This window comes from Mustela erminea, chromosome 9 (genome assembly GCF_009829155.1).
Source record: "Mustela erminea isolate mMusErm1 chromosome 9, mMusErm1.Pri, whole genome shotgun sequence".
Classification (NCBI taxonomy): domain Eukaryota; kingdom Metazoa; phylum Chordata; class Mammalia; order Carnivora; family Mustelidae; genus Mustela; species Mustela erminea.
In genome coordinates, this window is record NC_045622.1 from 109,372,932 (window position 1) to 109,400,201 (window position 27,270).

A 27,270-nucleotide genomic window follows, 5' to 3' on the forward strand; every position below is an offset into this window, starting at 1 on the left:
CAGAGAGAGAGCACAAGTAGGCAGAGAGGCTGGCAGAGAGAGAGGGAGAAGCAGCGGGAGAGGGAGAGAGTCTCAAGCTGACTCCTGGCTGAGTGCGGAGACCGAAGCGGGGCTCAATCCCAGACCCCGAGATCACAGCCTGAGCTGAAACCAAGAGTCGGACACTCAACTCACTATGCCACCCAGGTGCCCCAGACCACACGTTTTTACATGAGTGTAGGAAACTACTGATAAGGAACTTTTTAACACTGATGACATCATGACAAAGCTCAGTAGGTCAGATGGCCTAGGACCTTGCTATTCCAAGCACAGGCGGAAGCTTGTTACAAGCGGAGCGTCTCAGGCCCCAGCCCACAGCTCCTGAATCAGAAACTGCGCCTGCACCAGTCTCCCCAAGTGACTCACGTGTAAACTAAGTGTGGGAAGCAGCCGTCAAGGAGGACTTTTATTTAAAAATCGGAATCATCTCCTATTGCAGAAGCTCATCCTTGGAACAAACGGCTGGGGAGAGGGAAGTGAGTACACAGGAAATCTCTCCTCAACCAATGAAAGTGACTGAACTCTGGTGCGGTGCTTTCTCAGAAGCCTACGTGTTCCCGGGCTTCAGTATACAAGGCATGGTGAATGTCATGTTCGTTCGTTCTTCTCGTTCTGGATGACTCTGGGTCATAATTATGGGCCTTTGCAGTCATACCCAGAGTATCTCTCAGACTTCTATGTGAAAGTGAGTCACGTTTCTGAAGTATTATCAGGACCTTCTAGGAGAACGGGCGCCGGCCTCACTGGGGAAAGAAGGGAAATGGACTCAAAACAATCCAAATCGGATTCTAACTGGATCTAGGGTATCGGGTCCTGCTGACTTTCTAGACAACAGCCATCCACCTGCTTACTGAGAAAATCTAGGTCTCTGCCCCTCTGACGGCCGGGGCTGTTTCAGTAAGTCTTCAATCCACGGCAACTCGTCACTTCATTTTAGCCAGGAAAGGAAGGATGAAGGGAAATCACGGGGAAATACCAAAGGCTCGGGGCCTCTGGGGGGCTCAGTGGGTTAAGCCTCTGCCTTCAGCTCAGGTCATGATCCCGGGGTCCTGGGGCTGAGCCCCACGTCAGGCTCTGCTCAGCGGGGAGTCTGCCTCTCCCTGTCCCCCCGTTCATTCCCTCTCTCTCTCACATAAAATCTTAAAAAAAAAAAGATAAAAGGAAAAAAGAAAATACCAAAGGCTCATTTTTATCTGAATAACTTCTTTCTTGATTTAGGATGTAATTGATAAATGCATCATATGGTCTCTTGTTTTAAATTCGAGCAAGGAACAGAGCTGAAACGGAAAATGGCGCAAGACTTCCTCTCGTCACCTCCCCTCACCAGCTCCTCCCTCACCCCACTAGCAGCGACTAGTCACTTGGTGATCAGGTCCCTCTAGGGCTGTCACTGGCCCTTGAGCTACAAAAATCAGCGCAAGTGTGAGGAGGATGGGAGGGCTCAGGGCCTAGCACTGGCCTGACGTTCTCAGTCCCTGCTGTTAACACTCTCCGCCAGCCTTGAGAACCTTCGCCAACTCAAGTCAAGAAGTAAAGAACAGTTGGGAAGTTCGAACTTCGTGTCTGGTGGCAGTTATGAAATTTTCTAATGGTCTTTTTTGGGGGAAAGATGATGTTTAAGAGAATATAACAGATTTCACTGTTACATCTCCTCAAACACCTCATACACAGGGCATGTGATACTCAATAAAGCACTTACGCAAAGAAGCATGTCTTTAAAAATATTCACTTCTACAATGATTAGCCGAACCTCAAAGATTAAGCATGACGGCAAAATTTTCTATATACAGTTGCAATTATTTAAAAGAAGAAAAGTCTATGATAAAATCATGGGGGGAAAAAACCCCTGATGTAACCTACTTTGAGCAGAAAAAAAAAAAATCACATACATTTTTAAGGTTTCACAAGATTTTTCTTTCAGCTGAGATAATTATCATTAACATGTAAAACAGAATATGAGATGCTCCTCCGGCTTTATATTTTAATAGAAACAGCCTGAGATAAAATAAGAACACGGAATTAAAACTGACAAGACCCTTAGAAGCTTTTGTTGCTTTTCTTGGCTCACATATAGAAAATCTCCTGTAATGTCATTTTAAATTCTGACTAGAAGTAAAATTAGCATCTCTTTTCTTAAATTCAACATCATCATCTGCTCCACTTCAGGATAAAGACTCACAATTACCTAGTATTCATTTTGTGTGTTTGAAAACCTAAATACGGATCAAGAACCAAGCTGGTCGCCAGGTCGTCATTCTCACAGAGCTCCTTGGCAGACATTCCCGAAGACGGTACATATCGGCTCTGCCCTTCAAATCCCGAATTACCATTACCTATGAAAAGGAGAGAAAGAAAAGTTAACTCAAATGGACAACGACTTCTATTTACCCGTAAAACCTTTAGCTTCACTGCCCTCTCAAGCCAGCAACTAAGAACTGAAACCACTTGTTTCAATCTGTTTAACTGAGGACGGAGTACCTTTTGCATAAACAGGGAACCAATCACGGGAAATCACAGAGAGTCCTGCCGTTAGGAGAGGACAGGGTCAGGTTTCCCAAGAACAGGGTCTGACCAGGTGAGAGCACCTTGGGCTCACATGCCACGTGGGCCCTTCCCGGGAGACAGGAACAGGGAGGAGCGGATGCCCACCACCACAGCAAGACCAGGTCAAGGCCACTGCGGCTGGGGGGAGGGGCGAGGACCCGGGAAGAGCACAGGACGGGCTCCGCAGTAAGTGCCAGCAGGGTGGCTCCCCAGGGGCAAAAGGCGTCCGGAGGACACTAGTTCACCTTCCCGCTTTGGGGCAGGTAGGGGAGAACCACCCGACTTGGCCGGCGGCGGAGGCCCACCGGTTAGGCAGCTCGCCTGCGACTGAAGGAGTCCGGCGGCAGGAGCGAGGGGACCAGGCCGATTTCGGACCTACTTGAAACAGACTGTGAACGGATGGACGCCAGCAGGCAAGTGGCCCAGATAACTACCGGAACTAAGCGGGGCTGGTGGCGGAAGAAACAGCGCGGACAGGGAATGGGAAGGCCACCCTCGGCTGGGTGAAGTTTCACCAGTGCTGACTGGCGTTGGCTCTGTAGGTCAGGGACGGTGTCTTCAGCGTAGCTTTAAACCTCTCACAGGTAAGGCGTGGAGGAATGAAGGACCCAGTGAGAGGTAACCTCTTCTTCACTCTCTCAAAAAAGCAAATTGAACACGAAACATACGGAAGCCCCTATGGAAAGGCAGGTGTATGTTTTGGAATCAAACCATTTGCGCGTAGGTATTTAAAAGGTATCCAAGTTGTTGTATTTTCTACTTTATTGAAATGTAACTCACATACCATAGGATTCACCCATTTAAAGCACACAGTGTAATGGTTTTTAATGTATTCACAGAACTGCGCAGCCATCACCACAGTAAATTCTACTACATTTTCATTATTCCCAAAACAAACCCCATACCCTTGAGCGGCAGTCACTTGATTTTCCCTCCCCTCAGCCCCGGCAACCACGGATCTACTCTCTGTCTCTACAGATTTGCCTGGTCTGCAAATTGCCTATCGATGAAATCATCCAATATGAGGTCTTCTGTGATTGGCTTCTTTCAATTAGCATAACGTTTTCAGGGTTCATCCAGGTGGTAGCACACAGCAGTACTTTGCTCCTTATTATAGGCCAAATAATATTCCATTGTGTGGACAGATCGTCTTTTGTTAGTTCATTCATCAGCTGACGGGCACTGGGCTGTTTCTACTTTCGGGCTGTTATGAATAATGTTCCTATGAACATTCATGTAAAAGTCTCTGTGTAGACCTATATTTTCCATTCTCTTAGGCACACACCTAGGAGTGGAAGCGCTAGGTCATATGGTAACTCTGTGTTTAACCTTCTGAGAAACTGCCAGACTTTTCCTAAGTGGCTGCACAATTTTACATTCCACCAGCAGTGTATGACGGTTCCTAAATTCTCCACATCATCACCAACATCCGCTACTATCTGTCCTTTTAGTTTGACACATTCTGGCGGCTGTGAAGAGGTATCTTGTGGTTTTGATTTGCATTTCTCAGATGACTAATGATTTCAAGCATCTTTTCACGCACTGGCCATTTGTGTATCTTTGGAGAAACATCTATGCAGATTCCCTTGCTCATTCTGAATTGGAGTTTGTCTTTTCCTGCTGACTGGTAAGAGTTCTTTGTATATCTAAATGCCAGTCCTTTATCAGACACAGGATATGAAAAGAAAATTTCTTTCCCTCCCATCCTGTGAGTGTCTTCTCATGGTCTTGAGGTTCTCCCTTAGAGCACAAAAGTCCGTAACTTTAATGTATTTCCATTTATCTTTATTTTTCCTTTTGTTCCTTGCGCTTTTAGTGTCCTAAAAAACCACTGCCTAATCTGAAGTCATGAAAATATGTGCTTATGTTCTCTAGGAATTTTATACTTCAGGTCTTTGGTGCATTTTGATTAATTTCTCACACACAGTGTGAAGTCAGGTCCAGCTTCCTCCTTTTGCATGTAGATACCCAGTTTTTCAGCATCATTTATTGAAAGACCATTCTTTCCTCAATTAATCTTCTTGGTATGCTTGTTGAAAATCAACTGATTGCAAATGTGAGGGTTTATTTCCAGATTCTGGATTCTATTCCATGGATATGTGTCTAACCACATACCAATATAGTAACACTGCAGTTCTGCAGGAAGTTTTGAAAATGAGAAGTGCAGGTGTGCCATCTTTGTTCTTTTTCAAGATGTTTTGGCTACTCTGGGTCCCCTGAATTTCCACAAGGATTTCAGGATTGGCTTGCCAATTTCTCTGCAAAGGAGCCAACTGAGATTTTGACAGGGACTGTGTTCAATCTAGAGTACTGCCATCGTAACAATACCAAGTTTTCTAATCAATGAACATGGGATGTCTTTGCATTTAGTTAGGTCTTTTTAAATTTCAACAATGACTTGTAGTTTTCAGAATATAAATTTTATACTTTTATTGTCTGCATCCTGATTCTATCCTGCTAAACTCATTTATCAGTTCCAATAGTTTTAAGTGGATTCCTTAGAATTTTTTATACACACAGTCCTGTCATCTGCAAACAGATTATTTTACTTCTTCCTTTCCAATCTGGATGCCTTTTAATTTTCTTGCCTAAGTGCTGTGGTTAAAACCTCTAGCACAATGCTGAACAGAAGTGACGAGAACAGATATTCTTGTCTTAGCCCTGACCTTAAGAGGAAAAGCATTTAATCTTTCACCATTAAACAGGACATCAGCTGTGGGTTTTTGTAGACATTCTTTACCGGGTTGAAGAATTACTTATTCTATCCCTGGTTTGTCGAGTGTTTTTACCCTGGAAGGGTGTTGCTGAATTCTGTCAAATGCTCTTTCTGCATCTACTGGAATGATCATATGGTTTTTGTCCTTCATATTACTGATATGGTAGTATTACATTAATTTTCAGATTATCAAGTCAACTTTGCATTCCTGGGATAATTCCCACTTGCTTGTACTATAGAACCCTTCCCACTTCTTGCTGGATTTGGTTTGTTACTATTTTAGTGAGGATTTTGTACCCACATTTATTAGAAATCAATTGGTCTGTTGTTTTTCTGGTATTTTTTCTTGTGATATCTTTGGTCTTGGCAGTAGAATAATACTGGTCTCATTGAATGAGGAAATGCTCACTTCCCGTCTGTATTTAGGATCAGTGTGTGAAGAACTGGGGTTAATTCTTCTTTAAATATCTGCCAGTATTCACCAACAGAGCCATCCAGGCCCGCATTTTTCTTAGTATTGTTTTTTTTAACAAATTAAGGATTCAACCTCTTTACTTGCTACAGGTTTATTCAGATTTTGTATTTCTTCTTCAATCAGTATTGGTAGCTTGTTACTTTCTATGTTCATTTCATCTAAGTTATCTCATGTGTTGGTATCCAGGTGTTCAGAATATTGAGTTGTAACCTTTTTTATTCCTGTGAGCTAGCAGTAATGTCACCACTTTCTTTCTCGAGTCTTCTCTTTTTCTTGGTTAGTCTTGGGTAAAGGTTTGCTCATTTTGGTGATCCTCTTCTCTTTTCAAAGACTCAACTTTTAGCTTTGCTGATTTTCTGCTATTTCCCTACTTTGTAAATTTCTACTCTATTATCCCCTTCCTCCTGCTTGCTTTGGGTTTAGTATTCTCTGCTTTTTCTGCTGTTTTAAGTAAGAAGTTAGGTTACCGATGAAGAGTTATCTTTCTTCTTTTTTAATACAGGTGTTCACAACTATAAATTTCCTTCTAGACACTGCCTTAGCTGCATCCTAGAAGTTTTAGTATGTTGTATCTTCGTTTTCAATCATCTTGAAGTACCTTCTCATTTCTCTTGGATTTCCCCTTTAATTCATTGGTTATTTAGGAGCGTGTTGTTTAATTTCTCAAATTGTTGTAATTTTCTCAAATTTCTGTTATTTGTTTCTAACTTTACTCCACTGTAATCAGAGAACATACACTGTATGATTCCAATCCTCCAACATTTATTGAGGCTTGTTGCATGGCCCAACCTACGGCCGACTCTGAAGAACATTCCATGTGCACCGAAGAAGAACGTGTGTTCTGCTCACCGTGTGGTCCGTGACACAGCTGTCTGTCGGGAAGAACTCGTTTAGGGTACTGTTTCAGTCTTCCTTCCCCGTTGGGTCTTTGGCCTGGTTGTTCAATTCATTAGTGAAAGCTGAAGTCATATTACTGCTGAATTCTCTATTTCTCTCTTCAGTTTTGTCTGCTGCTGCGTCACGTACCTTGCAGTTCTGCTGTCAGGTGAAGTCGCTGTAGCTACTGAGGATGGAGCACAACCCCGTTCTACTTCACTCTAGGCTCTCATGTTGTACCACTCTTGTGCAGTCACATTCAGCATGACGCTGTCCATCTCCACACTCGCTGGGGTTTCCCAGCCTGTCCTCAGAACGGGTCTGCACTTGGCAGAGTGCAGCATATGTGACGATCATTCTCTGTGTCATTGTGTACAGCCAACAATGAAACTAATGAGGCCAACAGCCATTTGAAAAAGCAAAACAAAGAAAAGTAACCCCAAAAAGTCGTCTCATCCACTGACCAGAGGCAATCCCACCAGCTCGGGCCACGACACCTCTCACTCCCTTCAGGTTCCCATCACGTGCTCCGGGGTGAGCAGGTGTCCATGTATTCAGTTTGGGGCTCTCCCTCTATTCCTATCCCAAGCGGGGCTTTCTGCCTCGTTTTCACAGCCGCAGTGACCTGCACTGCGACGGAAGCACCAGGGGCGGCCCAGGCCCAGTGAAGTGCGTGAGTGTCCGGACAGCAGGGAGGGCACCGTCAGAACCGGTGCGATGTATCCGAAACTGCTCCAGGTCCCCGGCCAACCCAGCTCGCCTCCGGACAGGCCCGCGGCAACGCAAACTAGGCTCTCCCGGAAGGCGGCTAACGTAGCCTTGGGAGCAGCCAGAACGGAGGAAGCTGTCCTCCTTACCATGGCTGTACCCCCTCGGATACCTTCAGCCGGCTGCCTACTTAGGTGCACACTTATGCTGGGGCACTTCCCTGCTCTCAGAACTCTCGGCAGTAAGCCAGGAGGTAGCAAGGTACAAAAGTCGCTCGTCATCACCGGTGCTCCCGTGTCAGGATAAATGACTGTTCAGCCCGTATAAATGGAAACAACGGCGACAGTTTGGGACAGTGCCCTAAAGTCCACTTCCCCTGCACAGCGGACTTGATGACATATTGCTAAGCTTTCAAAGACAGACATACTTACATCAGATGTAAAAAATACAGTTTGAACTCGCAGGAAATCCAGTGGCAGCACTTGAATATTTTTTTACAGAACAGACTGAGCACTTAGGTACACATTCTACAAAATAGAACTTGGGTCATGGATCTAAGAGCGTAACTACAGCGACCATATTAAGCGTTACCCGAGAGGTACGCACATCAGGTGCTAAGAACCGTTTTAACTCTGAAAGGGTAAAAACACACACTTTAACTGTGAGACCACGAACAAGGGCTCAGGAAAGTCAGAATACACATCCCATGCTGCCGGGAATGCCTGCCCAGACGACCGTGAAAAGGAGGGCAGCTGAGCTGTGTACATACATCTGCTTGGCCGCCTCTCAACCGCGTGTCTGCCGGCCTTCGTGGCCTCCTTGCCCGGGTGCTGCAACTTCGACGGACTCTGCTGGTGGTCATTAGACAACTTGCCTCCACTCCTCCTGCCATTCACCACCATGTTCTTGGATTCTCCCAACCACTTCATGCCCACAGACCGCCTGACCCAGGTGCATTGAGTCGCTCTCTTCAGGTAGCTCAGAGAGTAATTCCAACGTTCTCTCCTGACAGAGACAAAATGTGGAAAACAGAACCGGGAGGTAAGTACACAGATGCCCCCACTACCCGGACCCTTGAGAAAGCTACAAGGCATGACGGCTTCGGTGCTGGGAGCCACGGAGGAGCAGCAGCCGACCCCGCCCGCCCGCGGCCTTGAGGGTGCGGGGTGCTCCGCTGGGGCGGCGAGGAGGGAAGGCCAGGAGCAGCCGAGCCTCAGCCGCCGCGGGCGCCCCACCGGGCACCCCGAGTCTGCGTGGACATGATCCAAGGCGTGCCATGGGGCCGCTCGCGTCTCCAAGAACAAGCGCCCCCTAGAGTTCACTGAGGAACGGGTGGGGACACACAACAGTGCCAAGAGGAAGAGAGAGGAGCCCACAGGCGTGGGGGCAGCCAAGGGCCGAACCCCATACCTCTCTGTGTAGAATAAAGCCTTTTGGGGGAGGGGAGGTAATTTAGTAACTAAAGTTTCCACTCTTTAAAGACCACTTGGCGCCCCAAGCCATCCAGTGCCATGCTGAGGCCTCCAGCACCCCGACTCCGCGGGCAGGGAGCTCACTGCCGTGCATGTCACCTGCGCTGTGCTCAGAGACCGGCGAACAGAAAACGCTCCAAGTATTCCCTCGCAGCCACCAGGAAGGTTCGTTTTGCACCTTGTTATGCTGGGACTTAGGTACAGCACAGCAATCTGCCCAACTGACATGCTTTGGTAACGGTATGTTAACTGTGCGAGAACTACTGTTCTCTCTTCTGTTCCGAGAGCTTAAGAAAAAGTATCTAAGTTCAGTTTTGTCCACAACAGCTTTGTCTTTCGCTGTTAATCTGAAGCCAACCATCAAGGTGTTTCAGGGACTGACACTCAAATAGCAAAGCACTGCCCGTTGTGAAATGTTTGCCTTTAAAACAGCAAGAGAAATTGAGAAACGGTATTTGCTAAAATAGAGATATCCTTCACCATCTGAATTTTAATTAGCTGAAACTGGGAACTCCATGACTTCGGCAGTGAGGGACGCCTGTAATCTGTAAGAGCCCGTGGAGGTAAGGGTGCGACAGGTCACATCTTGCTGGCCGTGGAATGAGAACAGGGAGGTCCGTGGCGCGGCCTCATTATGGAATCCTGTTTTATTGTAAATCAAACTAAAAAAGAGCTCCAGGATAAGAAAGTGCAAACACACAGAACTTCAGAGCTAAAGGGGCTTTAAGATCCCAGTACAACTCCTCCGATTTGCAGGCGGATCGGACACCAGAGAGGCGGAGGGGTCCCACGCCCCGGCCACACCACTGGCCGTGGCAGAGTAAGGAGAACCCAGCACTGCTGCCTGAGGATCTCTTCCTACCCCAAAGGCCAATTTCCCTTATTTTTTTCAACCACAAAAAACACAAATGATACATTATCTTGAAGTACTTCTAGAAATGTACACCTGGTCATACCTTTAATGATACCAAACAAAAATACAAAACATTCATTTTTTTTAAATCTTCATTTATTTTAGAAAGCAAGTGCACGTGTACAAGTGGCGGGAGGGACGAGAGAGAGAGAGAGGGGGGATCCAAAGCAGACTCCCTGCTGAGCACAGGGCTCAACTCGGGGCTCATTCCCGTGACCCTGACCTCATGACCTGAGCTGAAACCAAGAACAGACACTTACCCAACTGAGCCACCCAGGCCCCCTGGAACTCATTTCTGCGTTGTTTTAAACTGTTAAACACTAAAGTTACAACCTGACCTCTTCAGTCCTCCCCTTTCTCAAGACACCTCTCTCTGTTAAAGGCGGCAGGTGAAGCCCCCCGCCCCGCCCCCGCCAGGCACAGACACGGCAGGACTGACAGCCACTGAGGACAGCAACCTGCCCACGACCTGCCCCTTCCACCTGCTGCTGCGCCCCCCAGTTCCACACCTTCAGAGGAAAAGAACAAGGAGGAGGTAAAGCGCTTTTGGTTCTTGAGGAAGTCCATCTCAAGAACGCCCTCCTAGGACACAGAGTTTACGGGGCATGGCGGAAGAATGTGTTTTCAGGACTCAGGAGTCCTAACACCCTTCAGCGCTGAGACATAAAACAGAACCACGTGGGAGAAAGGAGCAATGTGGCTTCATAGAGAATTAAGAGAGAAAAGAAAGAGCAAGTCATCTCTCCTCGGAGAATCCTGAATCCCAACCACGACCCTCGCTCAGAGATCAAAAGCAGAAAACCCGTACGAAGCCCAGCAGCTTGTCCTGACGTCAGCCCCCGTGGCAGAGCGACTGCTCTCAGTTGCTTACTCGTTCACTCCATCATCCGTTAGGGTAAAGGGCAGACGCCAAAATTTTAAGCTGAGGAAATTATACCTAGTGACCTAATTTTTTCCCTGAGAATTAGGAAAAGTTTGCCAATAAATCAGTGCACTTCAGCCCAGTTCATGCAACAGAGCCTGAAATCACTCTAATTTACACACAGTTTCAACTAAACTGAGGATTAATGATCTACCCAAATCGGAGCAAACTCATCACCTTTCGTGTCATTTGCACTGCAGTCAACTGACACTACTGTGCTGGAACTTCAATACTCAGGTGTCAGCCCGGCCATCAGAGCACACGACTGAATTTCACTGGACGAGCGCGCCGTGCGGGGCCACATTCACCTCAGCAGCGGCTCCACACTCCCCACTTGCTCAGGTAACAGCGGCTGTCATTAAGGCAAAAAATGTGACTTACATTCACAAATGAATTTTCCTGTAAAACCAGTTCTAGTGAAACTGTTGGAAAGTTGGGAGCAGCTTATACACTTCTAGCTCAAGGGGGGGCCTGGGTGGCTCAGTCGGTTAAGTGTCTGCCTTCGGCTCAGGTCGTGATCTCGGAGCCCTCGGATCAAGCCCCTTTTCGTGTTCAGTGGGAGTCCGCTTCTCTCTCTCTCTCTCTGCCCCTCTTCCAGCTCGTGTTCTCTCTCTCAAATAAATAAAATCTTAAAAAAAAATTTCTAGCTCAAAATGAACACAGATCCTACCAACTGGGCACCGATCGTTCTGCCCGCCCGAGTGTGGCGGCTGCTGGCGGCACGGCTCTCCGGCAAGCGCGCACGCCGAAAGGACGCGTCCACACTGAAGCTGGAGATGGAGTTTCAAACACTGCCACAGCCCACGCTGGAACAGACCGCGGCGAAGCAGAAGCTGAGGACACTGGGTGGCGAGCAAGGCCGAAAGGCTTCCCGATGCCCACGGAGGTCCCGCTCCCAACAGAAGCCAGGGCGCAGTCTCTCTGGCCGGGACCAGACGGCTCACAGAGAAACACCACCTTCGTCTTGACTTGGCTGACAGTGTCTGAGCTAAGCGGCCACTAACTATATTTATGAGCAAAAATAACCTGGAATTTATTCCAAAATAGGCAGAAAAAAATTTCAAGAAAGGAGTACTAGCCACTCTTTATATGGCATCAACTACAAATCTCTCTCTGTTCTGATGTCCCAGTACAACTGACCCTTAACAACTTGGTTTTGAACTCTGTGGGTCCACTTCTTTGTCCAGTTTTTTAAAATAAACACAGTACAGCACTATACATTTTCTGTACATTTTCTCTTCCTTATGATTTTTTAAAAAGATTTTATTTATTTATTTGACAGACAGAAATCACAAGTAGGCAGAGAGGCAGGCAGAGAGAGAGGAGGAAGCAGGCTCCCCGCAGAGCAGAGAGCCCGATGTGGGGCTCAATCCCAGGACCCTGAGATCACGACCTGAGCCGAAGGCAGAGGCTTTAACCCACTGAGTCGCCCAGGCGCCCGATTTTCTTAATAACATCTTCTGCAGCTTTACATTACTGTAAGAGTGCAGTATGTGACACATGCAACATACAAAATTTGGGTTAACCATTTACTTTGTCTACAAGGCTCCCGGTCAACATGAGGCTGTTAGTAGTTGAGTTTTTAAGAAGTCAAAAGTTGTACGTGGAATTCTGACTGCATGGGGGCATTCAAGGGTCATGTGTGTAAAAGCATTAGGAAAATTATTAGACGTCTACTATATTCCGGTTCCAGGCCCTGAGGATACAGCAAAGAACAGAAACAGGTTTCTGCCCTCATATGTGCTTATATTCTAATGAAGAAATCTCTAGGAAGTAACAAATCACTGCAAGCACCTTGGAGAAAATAGAGCAGTTTCTAGGCAGCGGGGAGTGTTCCAGGTAGTGTGGGGGAGGGGGAACCCAGGCAGCAACGGAGAACATAACACGCCCCAGCAAAGGGCAAGCACAAAGTCGGGGAGGGGGAGCAGCAGTGGGTGTGCGGAGGACCAGCTCGGTGCCTAGTGTGGTTGTGGTGGGTGAGCAGAGAGCCTCAAAGCCACTGCTGAGACTTGGGCACGAACACTCAGGAAGATGGAAAGCAGGAATGATGTGGTCCAAGTTACTATTTTAAAGGCCCATGCTAGGGGCGCCTGGGTGGCTCAGTGGGTTAAGCCGCTGCCTTCGGCTCAGGTCGTGATCTCAGGGTCCTGGGATCGAGTCCCGCATCAGGCTCTCTGCTCAGCGGGGAGCCTGCTTCCTTCTCTCTCTCTCTCTGCCCGCCTCTCAGTGTACTTGTGATTTCTCTCTGTCAAATAAATAAATGAAATCTTAAAAAAAATAAATAAATAAAGGCCCATGCTAGCTACTCACTATTTGGAGAAAACCTCACAAATAAATGTTTAAAAGAAAAATAAAAGAAAAGAAAAAAGAAAAAAAAAAGCAGCTCTAATGCTGCTACTAGTAACTGGGGAACATAAGAGAAAGCACCAGTTAAGAGGCTACTGCCATGAACCAGAGGATACTGGGAGCTGGGAGCAGCACAGGAAGGTGGCGGGAAGCAGCTGGGTTCGAGATCTCTTCTGAAGGTTCGAGGGTATGTTCAAAGACAGACAAGATCTGTGAAAGAAAGAGTCTAATATGCTTCCGAATTGAAGGACACATTCCACAGAGGCGGCAAAGACTACAGGAAGCTTGGGTTTTGGGAGGGGTTGGGGTGCAGGAGTTTGGCTTCGGTCACGTGTGAGATGCCCAGCAGAGACCAGCAGAGATGGCGAATGGGCCGCGGGATACAAGGGCCTGGAGTACCGGTCAGGCTGGTTGGAGCACTCATGGGACGAGACAGATGACAGCAGTCTAAGGACAGAGGGGGTAGCCCTCCAGACGAGGAACCAGCAGCAAAGGATACTGGAAGGGGCAGCTAGGGAGGGAGGGGGAGAAGCAAGAGCAAATGAGGAATCAGAGCTTCAGAAAGGGAGTGACCCCCTTGGGCACGGCTGCAGATGCTCGCAAGGCCCAACTCTCTTGCAAGAGCTGAAGCTCAGGGACAGGATGGGCCGCTGACGATCGTAAGCCCCGCTCTGAAACGACTGAGAACTTCTAAAATGGGCGTGATGTCTTGAAACATGGGCTTTTGGTGAAGAGTCAGATGGCAGAGGGGAATGTAAGGAATAACGACAGAAAGGGTCTTAAGGGGCGCCTGGGTGGCTCAGTGGGTTAAAGCCTCTGCCTTCGGCTCGGGTCATGATCCCAGGGTCCTGGGATCGAGCCCCGCATCTGGCTCTCTGCTCTCTGCTCCACAGGGAGCCTGCTTCCTCCTCTCTCTCTGTCTGCCTCTCTGCCTAGTTTCTCTCTGTCAAATAAATAAAATAAAATAAAAAAATTATTTAAAAAAAAGATTTTATTTATTTATAGACAGATCACAAGTAGACAGAGAGGCAGGCAGAGAGAGAGGGGGAAACAGGCTCCCTGCTGAGCAGAGAGCATGATGCGGGGCTCCATCCCGGGACTCTGGGATCATGACCTGAGCTGAAGACAGATGCTTAACCCACTGAGCCACCCAGGTGTCCCTATAAGGATCTTTCTTTTAAAAAAGAAAAAAAAAAAAAAGGTTTTTTTCTCAAATAAAATAAAATCTTTAAAAAATGTTTTTAAAAGAATAGTTTTCAGGGCGCCTGGGTGGCTCAGTGGGTTAATGCCTCTGCCTTCGGCTCAGGTCATGATCCCCAGGGTCCTGGGATCCAGCCCCGCATCAGGCTCTCTGCTCAGCAGGGAGTCTGCTTCCTCCTCTCTCTCTCTCTGCCTGCCTCTCTCCTACTTGTGATCTCTGTCAAATAAATAATCTTAAAAAAAAAGAATCGTTTTCTACCGGAGTGGTAAGACCATCTGCGTGTAACAGGGCAGAGCTCCTGAGGGCGCGGCCAAGCTCTGCTCCCTCTCCCTTAGAGCGGCCACAAGAACGATGCGAGCGGGCTCCGAGGACACCCGGCTGCGCTAGCACACCCGGACAGGCCGTGCCAGTCCCCCGAGGCTCCCCCACTCTGAAGTCAGCAGGAAAGGAGGATTCACCTCACAGGGCTTCACCAGACCAACAGGTGGGAAAGGAAGCACCTACTTCAGATTCTACTTTCAAATATAAATTTTAAAAGGCAGGCAATTTGTGATAACACAAAACGTACTTGAAAACCACTAAACTGGGGCGCCTGGTGGTTCAGTTGTTGAGCGTCTGCCTTCAGCTCAGGTCATGCTCCCAGAGTCCTGGGATCGAGCCCCGCATCGGGCTGTCCGCTCGGCGGGAAGCCTGCTTCTCCCTTTCCCACTCCCCTTGCGTGTTCCCTCTCTTGCTGTTGTTGTGTCTCCCTCAGTCAAATAAATAAATAAAATCTTAAAAAAAAAAAAAAGGAAAAAAAAAAGAAAAAAAGAAAACCTCTAAACTAAGAGTTGCACTTAAAGAAGAAAGTATTTAAAGATTCAGAGTTGTATTTAAAGAGGAAACTTTTTGGGGGCACCTGGCTGGTTCAACCAGTGGAGCATGAGTTCGAACCCCACACCAGGTGTAGAGATTACTTAAAAAAAAAAGGAAACTTTTTCTATAATAATGCCACTAAGGTAGGAGATGCACATGCGCGCACACAGCCCCCACCACCACCCATTCCAAATCACCAACAGCATTCCTTGTCTTTGGGGGAACAGGATTAATATTTTTAAAAATTCCCACCACCCAAATTTACTATTTGTAAATTAGGAAAAAAACAAAACAATACAAAACAAAAAACCACCAAACAAAAACCTGCTGACACTTGAAATTTTCTCAAAGGCAAGCACAGTTGTTTCATAGAAACTGTGCTCGGTTCCTGTCAAGTGCCCGCACTGTTTCCAGCAGTGACAGATCCTCGACAAACGTCAACGAACTTCTCCCCTTCCACCGCCCCTTTGTGACACACGGGGGATTCTGAACTGTTCAGTGACTTTCGATTTAACTGCTCATGCCCAATTCGAAAACTCTGGTTCCAGTCCTTTCCTAGCTGTAGCTTTTGGACATTTCCTGCTGAATGTCTTAAACACAAACCAGGCTTTTAAAACTGTATCCAAAAAATGAAAACATGGATTCTAAAAGAATCAAGAATTTAATATATATAATTCCTGTGATATAACCAAGAATTTTCTAATGGCTTACAAGTTGAACTTGTCTCAGTTTATCTTAGAGAAGTTATCCAGTGGCAAAGAAATAAGTCCCAAGGGGTTGAGAAGGTAACACATGCTGTTAACTAAAGCAGGCTTTAGCTTGCTGGAGGACTTGGAAAAACTTCACTAAGAAAAAGCAGAGCAAACACTTTGCAAGTGATTCGGCTACAATATGCTGAGAAAACGATTCAAAACACCAAATGGGTAACAGTATTATCTCTAGAGAATGAGATCATGAGTAATTTTTTTTCACAAGGTTCAACTTTTCAAAATGAGCCTGTATTACTTTTATAAGAAAAATTTTAAAGAAAAATAAAACAGCACAAAAATCCTTCCACATCATTCTTATGTATATAAGTTAAAGCTAATTTCTACAACCTTAGATACACTAATTCAAACATCAGGGAAGTCACATGTCACTGAACTAGGTCCCCACATTTCTGATGCTTGTGGACGGACGCGGATGCTCAAGGGCCGCAGTCCCAGACCCCCCGGAGCGCTGTATTTAAAATAAACACAAGGAAGCAAACACAAGAACATGACATGAAAGCCAGCGCTATCCAAAGAGGAGACAAAAGACAAACACAGACGCTGCAGAGGAAGAGAAGCCCCCACACTGGTCCAGCAGTGAGCACACACGCTAGGGTCGGTGCCAACGGTGTCCCACCTGCGAAGTGAAAATCCAGTTTCCATTCTAGGCTCACACTCCTGGCCTACATGCAATAGCGAAAACAAAAGTATTTGGAAATTGTTACCAACTAGCATTAACAGAACTTACCTTGCCGGTGCGTAGAAGGGGCCTGCGGGACCCAGCCCCGACCCGCCCCCTCGCTCCAGCTCCGACTCCAGACCCAGCCCGGTCCTGCGAGTGTGCTAGGCGTGTTCCCTACATGGGGCCTTTGTGTTGGGATGCCGGCAAGCTGCCCTTGTGCGCGGCCCCCCTCCCCCCAGACCCCAGTCCGTCATCCCACAGACTGCCTTGTTACATGCTCTTTCACGGTGCTTATTACAACGGTACTTCTTCGTGTGATTACGTGGTAATACTTGGCTTCCCCACTGCCGTGTGTGCTGGCTAAGGCACACTTCTGGATCACTGGAACTTAGCACAAGGCCCAACACAGCGCAGGTCCATCCGTATCCATCCCCCTTCTGATGGCAAACCGAGCCGCTACATGTACACCCAACTGGGGACTAGGTCTTTCTCGTAAATCTGAAGTTACAAAAGGGCTCTACAGTAACTTATCAGGGAATTATAGATCAGTCTTTACCAATGGCTATTCCAAACTCATCTGTGATCAACACATATCCAAGGCTCCATGGGACCCTGAAACAGGAATTCATGCTATCAGGTCAAGACGAGCAGCCCTCGAAGCTACCAGAAACACCTGTGATCAACATCCCACATCACAACACAGTAAGGCTGTGAGGCCCTCCAACAAGACAGCTCCGCACTTGCCATCTGTCAGAGACGACCATGAATCCACGGTCACACCTGTGACCTGACACTCTGCTCCTAGAAGTACTGTCAGAAGTAAGTGTTATTAGAGAAGTTAGACGTCTATCGTTTCTGCTTTCTTTTCCAGCTTTGACAGAGTCAAACTCAGCAAGCGCTTTGCTTCAGCCAATCTGACAGCCTCCCCAGGCTGCCGCAGGTGGTAAGGCCCCACCTGACCCAGCACAGCCGGCACCTGGTTCAGAGCAGCTCCCCCCCTGTCCAAGCTGACAGGACGGCGAGAGCCAGTGCTGCTAGTCACGCTGCGCTGGGCGTGCTCACTGCCCCCAAGGAGAATGCCATGGGCTGAAAATCACTCCTCAAGGATATCAGGTCCTAATCTGGAATCTGCGACTATCAGCTTGTAAGGAAAAAGGTCTTTGGGGAGGTGATTTAAATTACGGATTTTGAGATGACACAGGTTATCTGAGTGGACTCTAAATGTTATCACAAGAGGCCTTACGAGAGCGCAGAGGGAGCTTTACCCCAGAGGAGAGGGGGAGGACTGCAGTGACACAGTCACCCGCAAAAGACCGCCACAGCAGAAGCTGGCAGAGGCAAGGAATGGATTCTCTCCTACGGCCTCCAGGGGGAGCCCTACCACACCTTGACTTTAGCCAAGCGCAAAAGGTGGTGACCCTAGAGCCTGCCCAACTGAGAATCCATCTCTGCTGTGCGAGGCCAACTTCGTGGTAGCTTGTCAGAGCAGCAACAGGCAACTAATACAGAGACCACGACAAAGTAAACCAAAGTGAAAATGCTCTACAGTCCCCAGATCCCCCAAACACATTAAAACTCCAACATATCACAGGAAAAACTCTTAAACACCTCTGAAAAGTTGTTTTAAATATACTTTTTAAAAAGATAATTTCCCCCCTTCACCTGCACGTGTGAACCACAGCTACAGAGAGAGCTATATGGATTCTGAAGGTAAAGCCAGCATCTCAATCGCACATTTAACTGCTTTAACCCCAGATAACAAAGACCTTCTGTAGAAGTATCATGATTGTACATTTTTATATTAACATACAAATTTTACAGTAAGAGTGAAAACTAAAACTCTTAGTTAGGATTTTTCACTTAGCAAAACATCTGAAACAGCAAAACATGTACTACGGGTAAGTCCTCGATGAGACATTACAACACACAGGCCTGCTCATCCACAACTGGGCGTATAATCGACTCCCCACCCCCAATTGCCTCAGGGCAGAAACTACTGATTCACAGTTCCTTATTTATCCAGTAATATCCAATTTTCATCCAATATGTATCACAACAAAAGATTTGATAAAAGAAAGATTTGCGTTTTCAATTGTCTTGGTAGGCATTTCCAAACTAAAGGTTCTAGCTGATGTGGTTTTTGGGACAAATTTTCAAAAACAAGACAAAACCACCTGCGTCCCCATCTCGCCACATCTGATCCATGTGTCCCCTAGTAGTGCCTATAAATAAAATCAAGGATGCCTCTTTTGTTACTCCTCCTCCAGACCCACACATTTTACTTTTCTATAAACAGATGCCACCTAGTGTCAAAAGTCTGTAAGGACAGCCTACAGTTCCTCAGAAGCCGCTAGGTAAGCAGAACAAAGAAAAATCCATTCTTACTGGGCAAAGACCTGGGTGAGGAAAAATTTCCAAAAGGTTAATTCTTGGGCTGCGTCTTAGAGGCCAAGACTAAGTCTGGCAGGAGGCAGGGCACATGGGGTTCAGGATGGGGCTCGGGATGGAGTCCACGCATCTAGGTTCCACTCTGACCCCATTCATCACTCTCTAGCACGGCAGCCAGGGACAAGTCACTTAACCTCACAAATGCCTCCTAAGTAAAAGGAAAATACAGCCTACCTCCTCGGTTTGGCACACGGATCAAACGAGCAGAAAGAGCTCATAAAGATCTCCAACTGGCCCCTTTTCAAGCGATGAAGGTAGAAACAGAAGGTCAGATATGCGGATACATTGTTCACAAAACTTAAATCAAGTTGAAACTCCCCCTCCATTCCTTATCCTACCATAACTCCCCCAAGAAAACAACCACATCACCATTTCCACCAAAAAGAGTTTCAAGAGAATAAAAGGACTGGGGTGCCACTTTATGAGAGAGACCCGAGACCAGCTTTGCTTTTCTGACTGCTCCTTCGGGCAACAATGTAGAATGCAGAATTTAAAATGTCAATATAGAATTTAAAATCCTACCAAACTACCAAACCTCACATACCAACATCCAGGGAGATTACAGATTTTGTTACAGTGGAAGTTAGCCCATTGTATTTCTGGTAAGACATATTTTTTCTTAGTGCAACTTCACTTTTTTTTTTTTTTTTTTTTTAAGGAATCCCTGCACTCAGCATCAAGCTCGAACTCACAACCCTGAGATCGAGTCTCGCACTCCACTGACTGCACCAGCTGGGTGCCCCACTATAACTTCACTTATAAAGCAACAACAAATAATAGTTCCCCCATTCATTTACCCTTTAATTCTCAAATCCTGTAAAGTATCTACTTTTTTCTCTCGATTATACAGACGGAAGGAGGCAGAATTTGCTCACTTGGACTCTAGAAAGGATCCTACTGGTGAAACAGCACGCGGCTGGAGGCGGAGAGCAGCTCAAATGCAACAGCAGCAGCGGGCGGAGGGCTGGGGGAGGGAGGGAAGCTCGGGTCCGAAGAGAAGACCGAAGGCGGCGCCACTTGGTAACAAATTAGACACAGGTGGTGAGGGACAGAAAGGACTTTAATTCAGAGGGGCCAGAAGCCTCTAGCTGGGCAGACTACAATGCCACAAACTGAGCTACAGAAAGAACAGGTTTCCAGGAAAGATGAGAAAGGTTCAATGTGCTGAGCTGGGGGGGGGGGGGGTGTTCACAACCCAGGTGAAGACCTCAGAACTCAGGAAAAAAGTGGGAGCCATGAAGAGAGCAACACTAACAAAAGGACTTTACAGTTTACCAAGCGTTTCCACATCATCTCAATCCAGAGAATCACAGAACGGCAGAGCAAAAAACCTTAGATTAAAAAAAACACAACAAAACAAAAACCAGGCTCAGGAATCCCTGGCCTGCCCAAAGTAATTCACTCCTCCTGACAAGATAACAGGCTACCAAGACACGAACCCAAAGGAAAAAATGGGCTTTCTCACAGGCAGTTAGTGGAAGGAAAAGGCGAGAGGGAAGAGAGAAGGAACTACGTCGGGCAAGAGGCAGGCACGCGGAGAGGCGGAGGTCCTGCAGACGGGTAAGTGCCGTGAAGTCCAACACACAGCTAAGGAAACGTCTGCTCAAGGCGGGAGTGGAGAACTGGGTGCGGCGGGGGCGGCCTGGCAGTCCCGGGCACGACAGAGAAAAGCTCTGAGCTCCGGGTCCCAGGCACCATTTCCAAGCTATGGCTCTCGCCAGCATCCCAGAACTGCGCCAACACCTGTACGTGCACCCGGCCATTTACCCCTGTCACAGCCCCTTAATCATACACTGCACACTCAACTATGTCTTAACATGAAACAAAAATACTGAGTTCTCTCACGTGTACAGTAATATACACGATAACACCCCCATTTTACAAACGAGAGCAAGCCTTAGAGAATTAGAAACAAATTAAGCCGAGGCTGAGTGGAGAGCCCGTACACTCCTGACACGCTGAAGAAAGCGACACTAACAAAATTTTAAACATACTTTGGCCCATATTTGAAAAGTAAGGCCTAGAACAAAAGTTGATTCCTAATTTCTTGGGTCTCAGAGGAGAGTGTAGGAAAAGAAATGGCCCAATAGGTACGAAACTGCAAATTCTGATAAGAACTTTAAAGGAAACAAATAGAATGTTAGAGAGAACCAGGTGGGAACAGCCTTTACACCAGATGACCAGGGAAAAGAAATAAAAGCACAAATATAGAAAAAACAAAACAAACAAAACAAAACAAACCCCCCCACCCCTCTCTTTTTTTGCGCGGGGGTGGGGGTGGGGGGGGGTCAAAAACACTCCTGGTATCTATATCAAACAAATATTTTCTGAGGCAACTGGCTTTGTCTAAATCCTCTTGGACCCTGACTGAGGTCTGTTTTTGTTTCTCTTTTGAAGGAGAAAAGAGAAGGTTTCCATATGGCCTCTCCAGCCGCAGACTCCACTGGTTCCCTGGCGGAAGGCTCAGGCCCCCCTTCACTCCTCAGTGGGAGGACTCCATCTTCTAACAGCAAGTTGGTTTTCTTGCTAAGAACATACATCCCTCCATGTCATCCAACACAGGCATTTCCTTGAAAATAAAAACACTCCCCAGAGAGCGTTACACTGTATCAGCTACTGCAACCTTGTTCCACAAATCGGACAGACGAAATGAATCATTCTGCAGACCTAGAATCCAAGATTCATCAAGAACCTACCCGGGGCCCCTGGGCACTGTTCGTGGTGCTGGAATATTGTTGCGTCCACGGAACGCTAGAGGGCGCGGGTGAGCTTCAGCTTTCAGGAAAACCGGGCATGGCTACTAGAGTGGGAGATCTTGCGTGTCCAAAGGGAAGCCTGTGAAGACTGGCTATCTGAAGAAGAGGGCAGAAGGATGCAGAGTAGAAAGCAGGATGACCCTTCAGGGAAGGGACCTTCGGCCTGAGACCTGAGAGGCAATGCCCGTGCTGTCAGAGATCTGCCCGGCAGGAGTTCTGATAAAGATGTTCAAGTTGAAAACACAGGTGTTTGTTTCACCCCGACACACCCCTGAGGGTCCATCTGCTTGGCAACCCTACGAGGTCAGGGAGACAGGCATGATCACTACACATGAGATGGCTATGGCTCAGAAATAAAGTTGCTTTCCTGAAGTCAAACTGCTATTCGGTGGTAAGGCCGGGTCTAAAACCCAGTGTTCAAACTCAAGTCTGGGGTTTACTCCAGCACCTGAGCCACTTGATATGTGCATCACCCCTAAATAAAAAAGCTTCTCACCAGGGAATGCTCCCTAGGTTTATCTACTTTCTCCTTAGCGCACCTTTATTAATACAGAAAACAGAGACATCTAGGAGAGAAGCAAGTCATGAACAGGAGCCATCCAGAAGCAGAGCCCTCGAGCTTTGGGGCCATGAATATACTCTGGCCTCTCGATTCTAAAACCCAACTGACTGTAAGCTACAGCATCAACTCAGAAAAAGGGAGGAAAAACTACCTAAGATATACAGATGAATCATGTATATAGAAGGATATCAAATTATTAAAATACTTCTTAGAAATAAGAAAACAGGGTGGCGATTAAGTGTAAATGATAAAATAGAATTCAGAATTGGAAGTGATCTCAGAGATTAAAGTTCAGTTGTAGAAGCTGAGGCTTGGCCCCATGTCTTATATAAATAATGACAGAGCGGACTGAAACCCAGGTATTGATTCTTACTCCAATGGTCCTTCATCAAACTCCAGAATTATAGGTTAAGTAGTCATAATTGCATACACCCTGTGTAGTTTAAGTTTGTCTCACACAGACATCAGACAGCCCCAGATCTGGCTGCCAGAGGTGGGAGCCAGAGGCAGTGAGTGACTGAACTGGTCCCAGGAACCCTTTGGCGTGATGGATGCAAAACGTAATTTTGAGCTTCGATAGCTATGGAAATCAGTGACTTCTTTCTTTTGTAAGAGTGTTTTATTTTTTTTAAAGATTTTATTTATTTGACAGACAGAGATCACAAGTAGGCAGAGAGGCAGTCAGAGAGAGAGGAGGAAGCAGGCTCCCCGAAGAACAGAGAACCCGATGCCAGACTTGATCCCAGGACTCTGGGATCATGACCTGAGCCAAAGGGAGAGGCTCCAACCCACTGAGCCACCCAGGCGCCCATGAGAATATTTTAGAATGCAAATGGTTCCTGGTTCCATCACCAGCTCTATAAAGATAATAAATACATCCACTCTAACTGTCTGCAATACGGGGTGTCAAAAGAAAAAGCGTTTTATTTTTTTTTGTTTTTTAAACCTAACATTAGGCATTAATATGGCTTTACAAAAGTAAGATTATGGGTCTTTCCTATACAGATGGATTCTTACCATGGCATTCCTTTAAAATAGTAAAATCCTATAATGCAAATAAATTAAGATATGCAAGACTAAATTTTAGGAATACATCTGTTGAATCAAAATATGTTTGTAAATGACAAATGCTTTCTTTTATTTGAGTAGGACAAAAAGAAACTCAGATCACATTAATAAATTCTGGGATAGACACCAGTCAGGCATGACCTTTCCTCTTAGCCAACCCTTCTAGGAAACAACAAATTATGGAGGGGAAAAGGGTCTACAGTAATAACTAAAGTAAAAACAGATTTGTAGAGATTGGGAGTGGGGGATGATGTGGACTTGGTAGAAAGAATTTAAAGAAAGCTGTTAACTTTTCCCTCATTAAAAATCCTTTAGGGGCGCCTGGGTGGCTCAGTGGGTTAAGCCTCTGCCTTCGGCTCAGGTCATGATCTCAGGGTCCTGGGATCGAGCCCTGCATCGGGCTCTCTGCTCAGCAGTGAGCCTGCTTCATCCTCTCTCTGCCTACTTGTGATCTCTCTCTCTCTGTGTCAAATAAATGAATAAAATCTTAAAAAAAAAAAAACCTTTAGACAAAGACCTAAGATACTCACTCCCTACTGTTCGCTAGGACCCCTTCCTCGTACAGCATGTTCAGTGGAACTCAGCCATTAAAACTTCAGGGCTTAACTCATATTTCAAACTTAAGAGCTCCAATCAGAAAGTAGTTTTATGAGTTCAAAGTTGGCAGTCTATGCAAGAAATTACTTTTCAAATCATTGTGTTCTAATGCTTAGGACACCCTAATGATTACAATTTAAAGTACATTAGCTAGTTTTAATTTTATTTTGTAATAATTTGAGCTTGTGCTTCTTATAGCAATTAAACCCATTTCCTAAACCAAGACATGTCAGTTAAATAAGTTTTTGCTCCCAAAATAAAGAGTAACTAAAAATCAGACTAAAAAATTCAGTTACATCCTATATAGAAAACATCTTTCTACTGCATACAGCTGTATCTGAGCTAGAACTACACCATTTACTTAGTATGTCTGTGTAACCAGGACTGGGTCACGGTAGAGCAAGGACATAGGATCCCGGTGTGGAAAACTCAACAATTACAGTGTTCTAAGGCTAACATATAACAGAGTCCTGCAACTCCTCTGCCACGGAGGATTCCAGTGAGTGCAGAAAAAGTAAAGCTAATATATGGCAGGCAAGAGTATAAAACAACGGAATCCACATGGTTTATCGGAAAGCATTTGCTCTCCCAAGCCATGGGAAGGACATTCCTGGGGACAAGGAGCTGTTCAGATGGCACACATGTCTTTGCAACACAACTGGGCCACATACTCATGTCCTACATAGAGAAAAGTCAGAATCGATCCCAGATTTATATGACACAAAGGAAAAGTGAACACATTAACATCTCCACCCACAAAACGCTATGCTCGAAAACACGAACAACCTGTGACCACTTCCTTCACATCCTATTCTGCTATAAACCCCAACCTTCCACCCCACCCCACCCCCGCCCCAGTAAGCCCACCGGTATCTGGTTCAAGGACAGAAAGCAGTTCAGTGTGCGTCTGATAAGACAGATGAACAATGATGAACAGCAAGAGAGCACTTGGAAATGACTTTGAGAGAGTCTGGTTTCAAAGTTCATGGGTACAAAATTGAGCCCTCCTCTCTGGAAGACTAAGTATCCATAATAATCCTTTTACTCTCAAACTAAGTTGCTTTGTGAATAACAACAATGTTTTAAAATAACATCAGAAAGGACATATTTCAAAAAACGAAATACAAGCTTTGAAGCTCTGTAACCTGGAGATTAACAAATTCACTTCCATCAAATGCCTACTGAGCACCTACTTGGCACCTGCGCAAGGCAGAGGAAGTAAGTAATAACCCAACCGTTAGTTCACAAAAAACCTGAAGGGACAGGCAAATAAAATGCCAAGTAACCACTGTTCAGGGAACGCAGAGGAAGTGTGGTCCTCCAGAGTGGGCCAGTCTTTGCAGAGAACTTTCTCACTGGACCTTTCTGACGGATTGGGGGCGGGGGGGCGGGCAGGGGGCAGAGCCGGGCTAGGAATGCGGACCAAACGGCGCCAGGCATGGGAAGCTCGTTGCATTACAGCCTGGGAAAGGGAGAGTCGAACGTGTAATGCTAAAAGAGAACGAACTGGAAAATGGGCCGGGAGTTTCCCCACACGCTGGGATTAAAGCGTCTGTGGACTTTACTCTGCGAATATGGGGAGCTCCGACAGACACGGGGCCACACCTGTGTTTCAAGTTGCCAAACGTTCGGCTACAAAGTAAACTTGTATCCACAGCAAGTAACTCTTTACGTACGTGTCATTTTCAATGTATACAAGTTACCCGCGATTATTTCAGACAAAAATGATTTCTCCCCGCCCTTTCCGAAACACTTGTGCTTTTACAACTGATCATCAGAAGTGACAGCCGTGTTCTCCGTGTCAAAAAGGACAGGAAAAAGCTCCAGCGGGCAACTGCTTCCTCTGACGATCCTACGGCCGTCTTCCGACCACGTTTAGTCACACTTTGAGAAAGTTTAAAGTAGCTTAAGTGCAAAACGGACCTGATGCAAAGGCCCAATCACGACCGACCAGTTCATCCGCCCGCTACGCTACATAAGACCTCCCCGCGAGGCCGAATTCCACTTTTCTAAAAATCCTCTTTAAGGAACACACGTTCACGTCCTTAGTAACCCCAGTTTCCCCACTCGCGGGATCGGAAGCCACAGCTCCTGAACCGGGTCAAAGGAGCCCGGCGACAGAAAGAGAGCCGCTTCCTCCGGTCCAACGCGCTTCCACACCAATCTCGCAAGCCGGATCCCGCGGTCGCCGCGAAAACACGGTCCCCACCCCCCACAGGTGGGAGCGACGCCGATCCCCATCACCTCCGGGCGTGCAGACGGACGACCGCCACTCTGCGGGACGGCCGGGGACCGAGGGGACGCGGGGCGCGGGAGGCGAGCCGCGGCCCGAGGCCGGCGCCGCTGTCAGGGGAGGGACGGGGAGGGTGGGGGACGCGCCCCGGAGGAGACCTGGAACGAGGCTCGAGCCCAAACAAAAACAAGCCGAAGCGGAGCGCGGCAGAGGTAGCAGATTGGGCGAGCCCGATCACGGCTGCCCATTGGAGAAGAGGGAAAACAGAGTCCCCCAATCGCGAGCGGCGGGGCTGCTCCCCTCGTGCGGCCGCGGGCCGCCCCGGCGCTTCCCGGCCCCGCGCTGCCCGGTGGCCGCTACCGCTCCCTTCCGGCGGCGGCGCCCACTGCAAGGCCCGCGCCCCCGCCGCCGCCGCCGCCGCCGCCGCCGCCGCCGCCCGCCGCCGCCCGCCGCCGCCGCGCCGCGCCCCTCCCCCGGCTGCCGCCCCCCCCGCGCCCTCGGCCCCGGCCCCCGCCCGGCCCGGCGCCCCCGCTCCCGCCGGCCCGCCCCCAGCCCGCCGCCGCCGCCGCCGCCGCCGCCGCCGCCGCCCGGCGCCCCCGCACGCCCGCGCCGCGCCCGCCCCCCGCTCACCGCCGGGCGCCGCCCGCTGCTCCTCGGGGCGCAACGCGGCCCCGCGGCCCGGCCGCTGCGCTGGGGGGTCCGCGCTGCCGGGCGGCACTTCCCCGGCCCCCCAAAAAATTAATCACCAAAAAATAATTCCCGAGAAAAATGGAGAGTAAAATCCAAGATGGCGGCGCCTGCCGCAGCACCGCCCGCTCCATCCGCTGTCGGGAAATAAGTCCCAGCCGCGGCCGGAGCCCCCCGCCCCCACCGCGCCGCGCCCCCGCGTCCCCGCGCCCGGCCTCACCTCGCCTCTCGCGCGGCCGCGGCGTCCCCAAGGCCGCCTTCGCCGGGGGTCCGCGTCCCGGGTCCTGGCGCCGCGCGCGCCGCCTCCGATGTCCGAGCGCCCTCACCTCATAGCCCCGGAGCCTCGCCTCCCGCGCCGCAGACGCGTCGCCGCCCCCGGTGAGCCGTCCGGACGCCGCCCGGGAACGGTGGAAGGACACGA

At 47.9% G+C, this 27,270-nt stretch overlaps 1 protein-coding gene across 8 annotated transcripts in view; it reads right to left on the bottom strand.

Moving 5' to 3' along the window:
* KMT5B (lysine methyltransferase 5B) overlaps positions 1 to 27,270 on the bottom strand; it is a 53,786-nt gene that overhangs the window by 25,755 nt on the left and 761 nt on the right. For 2 of the 8 annotated variants that reach the window (XM_032357686.1, XM_032357685.1), the window contains exons 1-3: positions 26,793 to 26,993; positions 8,128 to 8,363; positions 2,225 to 2,372 (exon numbers count right to left, since the gene is read on the bottom strand). In XM_032357686.1, the coding sequence (XP_032213577.1) occupies positions 2,225 to 2,372; positions 8,128 to 8,363; positions 26,793 to 26,983 (575 nt within the window). In that variant the 5' untranslated portion in view covers positions 26,984 to 26,993. Of the gene's footprint in view, positions 1 to 2,224; positions 2,373 to 2,828; positions 4,556 to 8,127; positions 8,364 to 14,780; positions 14,803 to 26,792; positions 26,994 to 27,069; positions 27,171 to 27,270 lie in introns of those variants that run through there. The other 6 variants (XM_032357687.1, XM_032357689.1, XM_032357694.1 and 3 more) reach the window with 6 other exon arrangements.